The 13009-nt window shown below is 44.3% G+C and overlaps 1 protein-coding gene across 1 annotated transcript in view; it reads left to right on the top strand.

The window, feature by feature from the left end:
• LRMDA (leucine rich melanocyte differentiation associated) overlaps window positions 1–13009 on the top strand; it is a 957694-nt gene that overhangs the window by 535170 nt on the left and 409515 nt on the right. The window contains exon 4 of the mRNA XM_016224104.2: window positions 8969–9108. Coding sequence (XP_016079590.2) covers window positions 8969–9108 — 140 coding nt within the window. The remainder of the gene's footprint in view (window positions 1–8968; window positions 9109–13009) is intronic.

Genomic DNA, 13009 nt, shown 5'->3' with positions numbered 1-13009 from the left:
GGGAAGTAGCGGGTAATGCTTTTGAGCAAACAGTCTTCACAGAGATTTCTGGAAGGCTCTGGTGCTGGTTTGGGCAACAGTTCTGGTGAAGCAGACAAGGGAAGGGGCTAAGGTGGAGGGTAGGTATGAAGCCAAGGCCTATCTCTGTCTTTTACGGTGATGAGGAAGGCCTGGGAGAGCCAGTCTAGCACAGGGCCTCTTCGAAGCCGATGATCTAGACAGCCTCAGACGAGACTCAGAGGGACTCGTTGCTCTGGAGTCCAGGGAGGCCGAGAGTGGAATCAGAACCTCTGCCGTATGAGGCATGTGCTGGAGTTGGGGATCTCCATGCCATCCTGCTGCCAGCTCAGCGAGACAGGGAGTTGTCAGTACTGTTAACTCCTGTATCCACGTCTAGAATAATGCCTGGCACAGAACTGAGGGTCAGTAAATGTTTGTAAGAGAAGTGAGTGAATTGTCATCATCAGCTCTTCTTCACTGAGCATTCCCATGGATCAGGCCCTGTGCTGAGCAACTTTAAATCATTACAGGGTGGGGGAAAAAGGCCTACAGTTGTGAATGCACGAAACGCAGAGCTTATTCTTGTATTATTATTTATTCTTGGATTATTTTCCATACAAACAACTTGTAAAGCTCCTTTTGCCCCACTCTGTAGTTTTCATTCTTACCCAATCCTGTGAGAAGGGTGTAGTTACACCTTTCATGCAGATAGGGAGAAGTGAAGTCCAGACCCACAGCCAGGCATGTAACAGGATGCAAGGTCCCAAATTCAACCGCAGCTGTGGCTGTGTCCAAAGTTCTTTCCATCCTGCTGTATTACTTCAGACTTGAAGCCTAGTCATCTTGTTTCATTGTTGGAACATTCGAGACCTGGAGTGTTTTAACCACTTGTTCACCATGACAAGTAAGTTAGGAGTAGGAAAGGGATTGGGGCATTTTTCCCGACTATGATGGTGTAAGACCAGAGGCACGTAAGTTTAATCTATATGCATGTCAGCATTGAAGAGTAATTTGCAAAATCATCAGCCACTGTGCACACTTCAAGTCTTAAGTTTATACTTTCTTTATTCTGTAAAATAGCTACTTGTGGTCATTATTAATTGGCTCTTTAATAGGAGAGTAAACATCAGTCTTTATCATATGAAATGGTGATGGGTTATTTTTCCATTTCTTATCCTTTGGTCAACTATGTTTTCTGGTCATTGCTTGAAAAAGTGTTCTCGTCAGTGTGTCTTATGGCTTCCTCGGCTGTCTTAGGGGATCAGCAGGACAATATTCTCAAATCGATCAAGGATAGAAGGATTATTAGACTAGAATTTGGATGATACGGTTCCTCCCTTGGGCCACGATGCTCATATCCTGTGTCCCACATCACTGCTGAGTATTAGAGTTTGTGAATGTGTGTTCATGAGTCAGCTTAATCACACTCAGCCCTGTGGCCTTAGACAAGTTATCCTCTTAGAGCTGCTGTTTATCATTTTTACAGGAATAAGTTGAATTGGATGATGGTTTTGTTCTCAGTCCTGCTGTCACCAGAGATGAGCAGGCCTCTTGGCTCTATAATGCTGATTTTCTTTGTCTTTGGTTGAGTCCTTTCTCTGCTCCGTGCCTCAACTTCTCCCATCTATAGCAGTAATGCTGAGAGTGTAATAATATGGCCTGGGAGGGACTGAAGCAGAAGGCAGTGTGTAGCTGCCTAGCTGACTAGTTCCGTCGCTGCGCTGTTGTATGTACTTCATTATCAGTAGATACAAGAGGTCATAGTTGACTCTCTCAGGAGGCAGCTCGGCTCTTCTTTCTCGGCAGTAATGTCCTCTTAAGCTAGTAATTCGGACTCCACCTTTTTGGCTAACTGACTTTCCTATCTACTTGTGAAAATACCTGGGGCTTTCCAACAAATACACAATTCCATATTGGTGTTCCTACTCCATGAAACGCCTTAGACTTGGGCTCTATCGGTTCGCTTTGCTGCATAATAATCCACCCCAAAAGTTAATGGCTTAAAAAACCAAACATTTCATTGGTTTACGATACTATGGGTCAGCTATTTGGGCAGGGCTCTAATGACAGTTCTTCTGCTTGTCTTGCCTTGGGCTGCTCATGCGGCCATCGTCAGTTATCTGGAACCTCAGCTGGGCTGGATGGTCCGAGATGGCCTCGTTCAAATGTCTGGAACTGGTGCTCGCTTTTGGCTGAACTAAATGTCTCCAACAGGCTAGCACAGGCCTCTCCACATAGGAGGACTGTTCCAAGAGCAAATTTCCAATGTACAAGTACTTTTTAAGTCCTACTAGTATCGTGTGTTGCTGTCTCATGGCCAAAGCAAGTCACACACCAAATGTAGAGCCAGTGTGAGAGGGGACTATGTAAGGTGCACAGGGGCATGACTCATTTCATTAACAATCTAACACACAGACCTTGATATTCTGTCCCCTTAAGTTTTTACTTCATATTTGTAATAAAGTGAGACCTAGAATCAAGAAACTATTGACCTTCTACAAAGGTAAGTATTAACTCTTTGCTATAAATTGAATCTTATTTTAAATATATTGGGAAACTTGCTATCCAATGGGGTTCTACCTCAAGTTCTTTTATGCTGTTTGTTTTGTTTTTAATTTTTTGCTTTCTGTCATATGTAGAATGGTTATTGACACCCCCCCCCCCCCTTAACCCTCACCCATTTTACCTGCTTTGCAAATGTAGAGTTTTCCATTTGGATTTTACTCACAGTTAAATATGTTTATATAACGCTTGTGTTACTGGACCCTGGGAACTTGGGTTATGGGTTTCTTTTATCTTTTTGTAAGAGGCAGCGTCAAATAGTGCTTAAGAACAGCAGACTCTGAAGCCAGACTTACTGGGCTTGTACCCAGGTCTACCACTTACTGCATGACTTGGGCAAGTTACTTACCATCTCTGTCCTTTGGCTTAAGATGGGGAAAATAATAGTACTCATCCTATAGGTTGTTATAATGGTTACTGGAAGAATCTCACAAATATTAAGTTATAGTGACACAGTAAGTTCTACATAAGGGTTAGTATTACAGCTATTACTATTAACCCAGTGACTTATGTGAGCATATCTAAAGTTATTTGGGCCATACTATAACCAACATCCGAGTATAGGTTTACAGAGCTTCTTTGACTTGTATCATTTAATATTACCCTCGCATCATTCTGTGAGTTGGGTACCACTGGGAATAATTCTTTTTTATGAAAAAATTGGGAGAGTATGCACTTTTTGAAATCACATAGATTGCCTGTGGTGGGGCTGAGTCTAGAACACAGGTGTGAAACCCAAGGTGGGGGGCAGTCACTGGGCAAGAAGAGGAACCAAGATGCGGAGGAGTCAGCTGCCTGTGCCTGGCCCCGCAAGACCCTGTTCCCAGCTGCAGGAATTCCAGACCCCAAACCCAGCACTGGAAAATTTCTTCCCAGTTCTCCACTGCCTCACTTTCCGGCTGTACACCTTCTGTTCCACCTCCCATGGTTGTTCTCCCAGCCCTTTGTCCCTGAGGGCTCTGTTTTGACTTCAGCTTTGGTGCCCTATCCTGGTACACCTCACCTCTCCATCTCTTGGTTCATAGCTTATCTCACTCTTCTTCCTTAGGTTCATTTAGACTGGCCCGTAGTGCCTGGCCATGGCCTTGACCTCCTCTCCCAACACTCAGATCCCTTTTCTCTCTCTCTCTCTCTCTCTCTCTCTCTCTCTCTCTCTCTCTCAAGAGCATGTACATACTATCCCTGACTCTTCCCCTGTAAGGGTGGATGTTTGGTCATGGTCTCAGCCATATCATGCCTAAATACCCAATCCCAAATAAGAGAACAACTGAGATGTTCCCTTAGGGGTGAGTGGAGGAGGGGCGATGAATGATATCATTTTAAATCATAGCTTATTTCCCCGTTTTCCATCTCCCTGTGCCCTTGAGCATGTGTATGGAGAGACAGCATGAGTTATAGCATCAACGAGTAATACATGTAATACAGATGAGATGTGCTGAGTCAGAAAGCCTCACTAAGAATTTTTCATTTTTCAGTATTTAAAATTTTCCTTTTGTGTTAGGAAATGATGAGTCTTGTATCCCTAGAAATGCCATTTCTTAGGTTCTAGGTTTAAATATAGACTGTGCCATTTGCTGATAGTGTGACCTTTGACCCCAGTTTCCTTAGTTGTTATGTAGATGTGATAATAATTCTGAAGTGTGTGCCAATCAAAATGAGATATTATGTCATGTAGACTAGCTAGCATTAAAAATTCCTACAGTGGGATGAGGTCTGGTTGAAATCCTCCCGGTGGGTATATATGCTGCCCTGTGCCTGGAGCCACGCACAGAGGGAGGGTACGTCGCGGTTCCCTCACCTGGGAAACAGCTTTGGACCTGGGCAACTGGCCGTGACACCAGGAGACGCCCCTCCCCCCTTGTGCTCCAAACTTTCAAGGCAAGATGTTGCTTTGATCTTGGGCCCTAGCAGAAAATCTCCCTTGGCAAGCCCCGCCACGACAGCTGGGCTCCGCAATGGCAACTTTCTGTAGACAACCCTAAAAAAAGTCTAAGCGGCAAGTACTCCAGAGAAGACTTGATGAAAGAAACCAGGTGTGTGCTGAGAATCCAGCTGCAGAGAAGTGAAACTGCCAGAGAGCTTCACATTTTTAAAAAGGAAAAAAACCCACCCCAAACCAAACCCTTAGGAGAATCGCTGCAAGTGCCTGCACTGCGGTGGTCTTGATTAGCCATGAGCCCCAAGCTCCCTCCTCGGATTGCCTCTGGTTAATTTTCTATGCAATTTGACAAAAAGGAATTCTATCTCCGAGCCTGCAATCAGGCGAGGCAGGGCTGGGCATGTTCTTGCTCACCCAGGGGACCAAGAAACCAATTAAAACTCCCCTTTCATCCCCCAGAGGTGGAATCGACGGAACGATGAAGTTCTGATCCACAGCCTCCGCTGAGTAGGTGCTGGCGATTCCTGCCTGGTGTGGTTTGGGAAGACCGCCTGGCTCAGCCCCCGCGATCTTTTAGTGGGTAGTTGACAGGCTTAGGAAGATGGAGTGGCCTCTGCCACACACAGCACCCTACGTGAAGCAGGCTCCGAAATCCAGAATTCCTGGGATTTATTGGCACAAGATGGCTGAAGCTTCTTGAAGCCTCTAGACTCTTTGCCCCAGAAACGATCAAGGTATGCAAATGAGTCCACATCTCCACTGCCCCCTGCTCAGGGGCTGATCCAGACTTTGGGGAGCGTGGAACTTACGTAATTTGGGGAGGCCCTCTTAAAGGGAAAGACTACGTAACTGTGAATGCGAAATTGGTATGAAGATGAATGTTATTTGGAATAAAAAATATATCAAAAAAAATTAAAATTTAAGTTGAAAAATACAATTTAAAATTTTTTAAAAAGTGAATCTTTTTATGCTACACATGCCTATATAAAAACCTTTGTCCTATTTTTCCTGCAAACTTCCTTATAACTGTCATATAGTTAAATTTTATAGTATTTTATAGAGAGAAAATAAAAAGATAATTCTATATAATTGAAAATTAGTTGTATTCATAATAGTTTAGGGAGGCTTCTTTCACTTTTACCGCTCATTATTGATAATTTCACCACTAAAGTATTGGTAAAAATTTTAGAATGATTAAATATTGAAAAAACTTTCATACATTTTCTTCATGTAGGAGCTGTAAGATTTTGGGACATTTCAAGTTACGTTTGTGTGTGTGTGTGTGTATACACTCAACAATTGAAATGTTCTTTGAATTGATAAACTCATTAGCATTTTATCATCAGTTTTGTGTTGGTCCTCACATGCTGTGTCAGCATGAATGTTACTGGAAGCTGTCCTACTGGTACTGTTGTAATAATCAGACACAGAAATGATGCAAACCACACAAACATATCCCGCTGAATCCTGATTAAATGCCACTTTTTCACAAGTTTCTTTTAGCCAGGCTCCTAGAATTTCCACAGGCACTCTAGTGTCACCCAACTCAAAGTGACATGTAGTGGAAGACACCCTAGTGAAGAAAGACCGTGATCTTAACCAATTGAGGTGTAAATAGCCTACTTTTGCAAACTTTACGTAATACGTGCCCATGTGATTCTATTCCTAGGACTTTTTTTCAGGGCCCTGGAAGGGACCTGTGCAAGCAAGGAGCCCTCACGTACAAGCTTATTAGCTCTGTGTGAATTTACGTTTGAAGACTTACTCAGTGTCTCCCTGGATAGTGGCATGCTCGGTTTCCCATCCATAGTCACTAAATGTTGAGAAATGACTGGGAGTTCAGGCCAACTCAGTTGCCCAATGTTTCTCAGCTTGAAAATCTTGCCAGTTTTCAGTTCATTCTTTCATGTTCCTACCTTCATACTGTAGATTAAAAAAAAAAAATAGATGAAGAAGTTTAAGGAGTTTGTCCCCAATAGGTTTTGGTTAGACTTTTCTATCCATAGTGGGAAGGGCTTCCCCTAGGTTCCCTAGGGCCACTATCTACATATATAATTTGAATCTCCCCAAATCAATATGTCAGCACCATTTTGATAGCCAGCTCTCTTGCAATCCCACAAAAGAAAGACTGTCCTGGATGGCAGGCGTGATCACTTGGCTACGCCCCTGGAATTAGAGCCTGGCCGTGAGGCTTCAGGACAACCTAATAGGCATGAGTCCTCATGCTCCTTGGAGCATCTGATGGGTCCTATGTGTGGGGTAGAGGGCTGGAGCAAACCCTGAATGGGGAAACCAGGACTGGGAATAAGGCCCATGCAGGTCCAAGTCCAGGCATGGGGTACCCCAGCTGACACTATTGGCCCCTGAGGTGCCTCTGTCAGGGTCTAAGGAAAGTACTGGTAGAATAGTGACAGGACTTCTCCTTTCCCCTCCATCCCCCCTCTCCTCCTCCCCACCCCTCTCAGCTGTAGCAATGACTATGATTCATGCAAAGATAGACCTACTAGAAAAGCCACATTTTCCCTGAAATTGTTCACTGTCATTTTAATTGGTTTTATTTAAATGATTTTCTTAAAGAGAGTGACAACTGAACTTGAATTTAAAATATAGCAAGAGTGTTTTAGCTTCATTGATGAAAAACATCAATGTGTTGACTACTGACCGCTTACCCACTGTACTTCCAATCTGACCTTCCTGCCGGGACTTCTCTCTCAGGTCTTCTCCACATGCCCCGGTTCCCGTCACCCTCATCCCAGTGGTCCCCTACGGCCATTCCTGGATGTCACTTGGTAAAGATGTGAAGCGTTGACAGCATCAATGTCCTTTGTCTTATCTTGGTTAGGAAATGGGTAGATGCTGGCAAGTTGAAACCCACCGTGGATGAGTTTGCTCAGACCCTCTTTTGCTGGTGTCCCCTCTCGCCGTCTCTCCCTCTCGCCTCTGCCCTGCTCCTCCCAGGGAACAGCGCTTTTTCTTGCACCTGATGGTCATAGAGTATGGGCATGAAGATTGCTTGAAGGAACTTACTTTAGCGAATATAAGATTTAAAGAAAACGCGAGTGTTAGCTTTCTGAACGGCCCTGATGGGGAAGAGAATGCTTTGGTCTTTGTGACCCCAAACACTTAGATCGAATCAGTGGGTAGGGATTCAGGAGAGTCCATCCCAGAGGAAAGAAAAACTCTCATGGTTGTGAGACGCAGAACGAGGTACCTCGTGCTGACCCCTTGGCAGATATGTCAGAAATGGATTCAGGCACTGGTTGGATTTGGAGTTCATTCTTCTGCGACAAGTTGAAATGAAGTACCAGAAAATCTGGGTAACATCCCATGGTTAGGTAACATCCTGACAGTAAGGACGGCCCTTTTCTTTGATGTTTACTTTCCTCTCATGCATCCAAGCAGACCTCCCTCCTGGAGACTGTACTGAGTCTATGGCTCTTTTGGGCTGCCTTTGTCCCTGTATCTTTAGCCCCTGTATGCTCTGCTGTCATTTCCTGTCAAGGACCCTGTTCTGTCTCCTGACATTGGCCAAGTCCTCATACCCACGGGCTCTTGGTATTCACGGCCTCCGTTCTGGCCCAAACCTTGCAGATCACCATCTTGCCAAGAGCTGAGCTCAGCTGGATGTGTCTTAGTTGAGGTGTTGCCGTGTGAGCTAGTCCTTCCCCATCCCTGTGAAACCCTGGGTCTGTGACTCTTTCCTTATATGGTTTGGGGGGTCTCGGTGTTTGCCTTGACTGGACAGTGGACCCCACTTCGGGGATGACTCATAGAATAATTTCACCACCGTTTCCCTCCTTGGTTTTTTTCCATTTTTTTTCTTTCATAGAACATTAGACGCACAATGGAGTCTCAGGAAATGCATTTTGACCTGCTTGACTTGGCTAAACCTGTCCTAACTTGCTCTGCTTGTCCTGTCCTGTTAGCTTTGTTCTCCTTTCCCCAAAATACAATGATTTTTATTTTTTTATTTTGTGCCACCAGTGAGGACACTGAACAATGCTTAGCTCCACCACAGACTCTTAGATCATAAGAGGGTGGCCAGTTCCTGTCTGTATTTATGCCACTCCTGTATGTTTTATTGATATATTACCCCTTCTAGGGGAATTGATATATTTTTAATGAGACTTTTGAAAATAAGTCTTGCTTTCACTACTAGAAAAAAATTTAAGCTTTATGGATTTGCTTATTGTAAATTATTTTACTACATGGGATCTATCCTTCATCTTTTTTTAAAAAAACAGAACGATAGAGGAAAGGAAAGTGGGATAAAACAATTCAGTTCACTCATTCTCTCTCAAGTGATCTGAGCTCGGCCTACCTGTCCAGAGAAGGGCTGGTTTGCACACCCCACTAGCAGGAGTGGAACCCTAGCTGCGCCCGCCCCACAGCGCGCTGGCTTCACCCTCGCCGGGCCATCTCCGGGCGGCCAGGCTCATCAGCAGCTCGTCCTCCCCCGTCAGTTACGGCCTATTCTCCTTGCCGAGCCTTTTGTCTTCCTGGACCAAGATCCTTAACCTTTGTCACATCACGGACTTGGAGCACCTGCTTGATCACCTGGCAGAAGCGACACCGGCTCTGGAATACCTCAGCCTGCTGGGGAACGTGGCGTGTCCCAATGAGCTGGTGAGCCTGGAGAAAGATGAGGAAGACTACAGGAGGTACAGGTGCGTGTCCACGCTGCGCACGCCGGAGAGCGAACAGGGGCGTCTCTGGGGGTACATGCGACTGGGCGCAGGGCAGATGCCTGGCGATACCAGTGGATTCCTCATGATGATGTTAAACTCTTCCTTCGGGTAACCGAGAGCCATTTCTTCTTTTACTGAGATCACGGGAGCCAAGAAACATGGAAAGCTGTTGGGTGGTCTGGTTCGGGGGTTGACAAACTCTTTTTGTAAAGGGCTGGAGGTCATATGGTCTCTGTTGCAACTGTTGTAGTGCAGAAGTAGCCATAAATCTATAAATGAGTGGGCATGGCTATGTTCTAACAAAATTTTATTTAAAAAAGACAGCAGGCCAGATTTGACTCTGTTTTGCCGACTTGCTCTGTGTTGGGGGTTCCCCGAGGTCTGCTTCAGTCACCTTTTGGAGAGAAGGCAGTTCCCACTGAAGTCTAGGGAGCTTACATAAAATCCCAAGAGGAAGTCTCACAAGGCCCATAACTTCGTTCCATAGAGCTTTGCCTCGGTGTCCACCGACCGTGTGCTTTTGTGGGGGTTTCTTTCTTTCCTCTGCTTCTACACCATCTGCTTTGCAACACCGGTCCAGACTCTGCTCTGTTTGGGAGTCTCCTCGATCTTACCAATTTCATAAGCTCGTTTTGTTTTCCTTCGTTTTGAATTCTGTATGCTCTCATCCTTGACTGTTGCTTGGTAAATATTTTTAATGATCTCCTCTGATGTGTCCACTCTGTTACGATACATGCTCTCATTAAACCCCCACCCGAGTCAGTGTGGGAAGGAGAAGGGTAGAAGGATGGAAATACAAAGCAGGTAAGGCTACTGGAAAATAAACCTGGAAAGCTTGGGGAAAGAGGATAATAATTTGAGAGGAATTTGTTCTTTTGAGACTCATGTAAAAATCTGTGGTGACCCATGAAGGAATATAGTTGGGGGCATTCATTTTGTATAAAGCAAAACTGTAAGAAATAATGAAGGCTGTTGAACATAGTATGTCTAAAAATACACATACACACACACACACACAAGTAAAGCTATAGTAGGAGCTCAGTTGTATGTCATCATTGGGGAGAATTTTATACTTTAACTTCATTTTCTGGGTTACTCGATTAATTTCATAGGAGTCTTAGTCTGCTTGCTTTTAAACTATCTTTGAATAAAGCTCTAACCCTACTTTTAAAAAAATGTATTAAATCTTTCTCCATTATGAAGATTTTCATTCGAGGTGCGATACTGTCAATTTGAATGTGAGTTCTGTTAGGAGAAATATGGTTAATGTCCAGCAGGTGAATAGTTTACACATTTCTAAGTCAAGCCTTTAAGTTGCTTAGTCACTTAGAACTTAATTTGCTTCTTTAAACTCTTATCATCTCTGAAGCATTTAACAGCCTGATTTCAGGTATGAAGGGCTGGTTCAGACATATTTTATCTTCTTGTAGCAACTTATTTTTATGTCCTAGAAAGGTTGAGGAAATCCAAGGAAGTTCTCTCAATCAACATTTTTAGTAAGCCAAGCCTTGTTTGGGAAATTCTCAGTTGTTTTTCTGTTTTTTTTTCCCCTTTTGATTTCTGTGTTTGATTCTTTAAAATAGCCCAATATATTTTATATATATACGTGTGTCTGTGTGTACACACACACGTGTATACATATGTATGGGTGTATGCACACACATTCAAACACATGTTCATTCATTCATTCATGGATCTACATGTGGATCAAACTGTAGGTGTGTGTTTTTTCTAGAATGAGAGAAGTAGAGTGAGAATAGTTTCTAATCTCACCTTATTTTATTCAGTCTCAAACAGAGAGAGGATTTCATGAGGTTGTAAAAGAAAAATAAAAGCTAACACTATTTTTTTGTTGTTATTGTGACTGGTCACGTTGGCAAAAATACCAAGACCTAAGGAGTAAGGGGTCAAGCCGGATGATCTGATATGGAACCCAGTTTGCCAGTGGGATTTTTTAAATGGAGAGGCCAGTCTAGGTGGGTGACCCTTAAACCAAGGTTATACTTCTGAATCATCCAAGGCATACTGATTCATTTATTTGGTAGCAAATGCAACAAAATAGTCATTAGGTGATTCTGATGCTCAGTTAAGAATGATTAGGCTAAGTAGCACTGTATTTAAAATTCCCGTTGGCACTAACATTCTGAGATACTCTGCTCCCTAGTAGTTACGGTTCTTCCTTTAGCATCTCACACTGTTTTATGCATTTAACCTTCTGTATTTCTCACTGCTTCATATATTTCCCCACTCAGAGAATGACTTCCTGTAGATAAGAACTGCATCTTCTTGCCCTTTGAAGCCTCATTAATACCTAAAGTAGGTATTAACACCTAAAGCAGGCCATGGAATAGGGGGCTTGGTAATTTTGCTGGAGCTGGCTTGAAATTACCCTTCCTCTCCTGAGCTGGGTACTTACAGACCGATGCAGGACCCTTAGAGCCCCTCAGATGCCCACTGCCTGTTTGGAGTCAGATCCATTTGGATGTCGATAAATGCAGTTAACAAGCAAGAGACTACCCTTCAGACTTAATCTAAGGGCTGGTTGGGGCATGATTCTTTAGGGAGGACTTGACTCTAGAGGGGCGATCCATCTCGTGGGCTGGGACAGGCACCCTCCGAGCACGCCCTCCCCCTTCCACATCTGCTCCCCTGTGCGGTGGGTGAGGATGGGGTCGGGAAGGCTGTTTGTTCCATATATGGCAAAGTTGCCAGGAGGAGCAGGATTCTAGAGGCCGCACACAGCCGAAATCTCATCCAGTCAAAATTATCTTTGAAAATTCAGAAGTCACCTACCACGGTGGGAGGTGCTCACACCCTGAGAGAAATGGGAATCGAGAGCGGAGGTGGGAATCTGTGCCCGTCCAGCGGCACGTTCACTGTGTGGCACCCGACTGCTGTGTGGCAGCGTGGGCCCATTCTGCAGGCGTCCTGAATTCGTTGTTCATCTCATTTTTTATTTCTAATTTGACAAGCATTCTTGCATTTGGATGAGACAAATGTGTATATGATCCAGTTCTGTTCTGTGGTCCATAAGCAGCCCCACCCTATTCATCCTGGAATTCCTGCTCCTTTATTCCCGAGAAATTTTGGGATTTCACAAGAAGACCTTTGCATGCAGATTCCTATGGCATTTGGGTTTCTTTCCGCTTGGTAAACGATCTTCCCGGCCCTTCATTCACAAAGCCTGAGGTCTGCCTGCCTTCTAGCTCTTACCGGAGCCTAATACTAGGGCCTCTATGTAAATTTATGTGACATTTTCACTAGAAAATTGCTTAAAAATGAATGATATTTCTACAGTTTACTGTTTTTCACTTTAAGTACGTTTTCTGACAATATGCCTTCTATTAATCATTTAAGCAATAGTAGGAGTCTTAAAGGAGTGTATTCAGAGGCAAGAGCCCATGGCTCATTTAGTGCTGTCTAAAAAAATGTCTTATTGATTGGCAGCCTCTGTGGGCATGTGATGTAATATTTATGTCACCCAGCCATACATCAAAACAGGTATGTCTGTTGTTTCATTTCCATGGGAAACGTTGATTTCAGAGAGGCCTGCCCAGCTTTCGGTCACGCTGTGGCCAACCACTGGGCCAGAAATGGGAAGTGACTACGTTCATGGAGTTGTTGGAAATGGCTTCACAGATGCTTCGGTGGCTGCAGATTCTCTCCTCCCCTCCCCCCACATCACCCCCTTTCCTTCCTCACTTACCCCCTGAGCACCAGGTTAGATTTTCTTGGCACACGTCCCCACGGTAAAATGGGCTCATTAAATCTGAATGTGAGCATGAACATATTACCAGGTTGCCGAGCAGCGCCCTGGTCCTGCTGGGGCAGGAGCAGAGCCATGCCCAGAGTTTCTCTTTGCCATTCATCATAGACCACG

Source organism: Miniopterus natalensis, chromosome 14, assembly GCF_054644295.1.
Source record: "Miniopterus natalensis isolate mMinNat1 chromosome 14, mMinNat1.hap1, whole genome shotgun sequence".
Classification (NCBI taxonomy): Eukaryota; Metazoa; Chordata; class Mammalia; order Chiroptera; family Miniopteridae; genus Miniopterus; species Miniopterus natalensis.
Note: the sequence above shows the minus strand (reverse complement) of the source record. Positions and strands in the feature narration are given on the sequence as shown.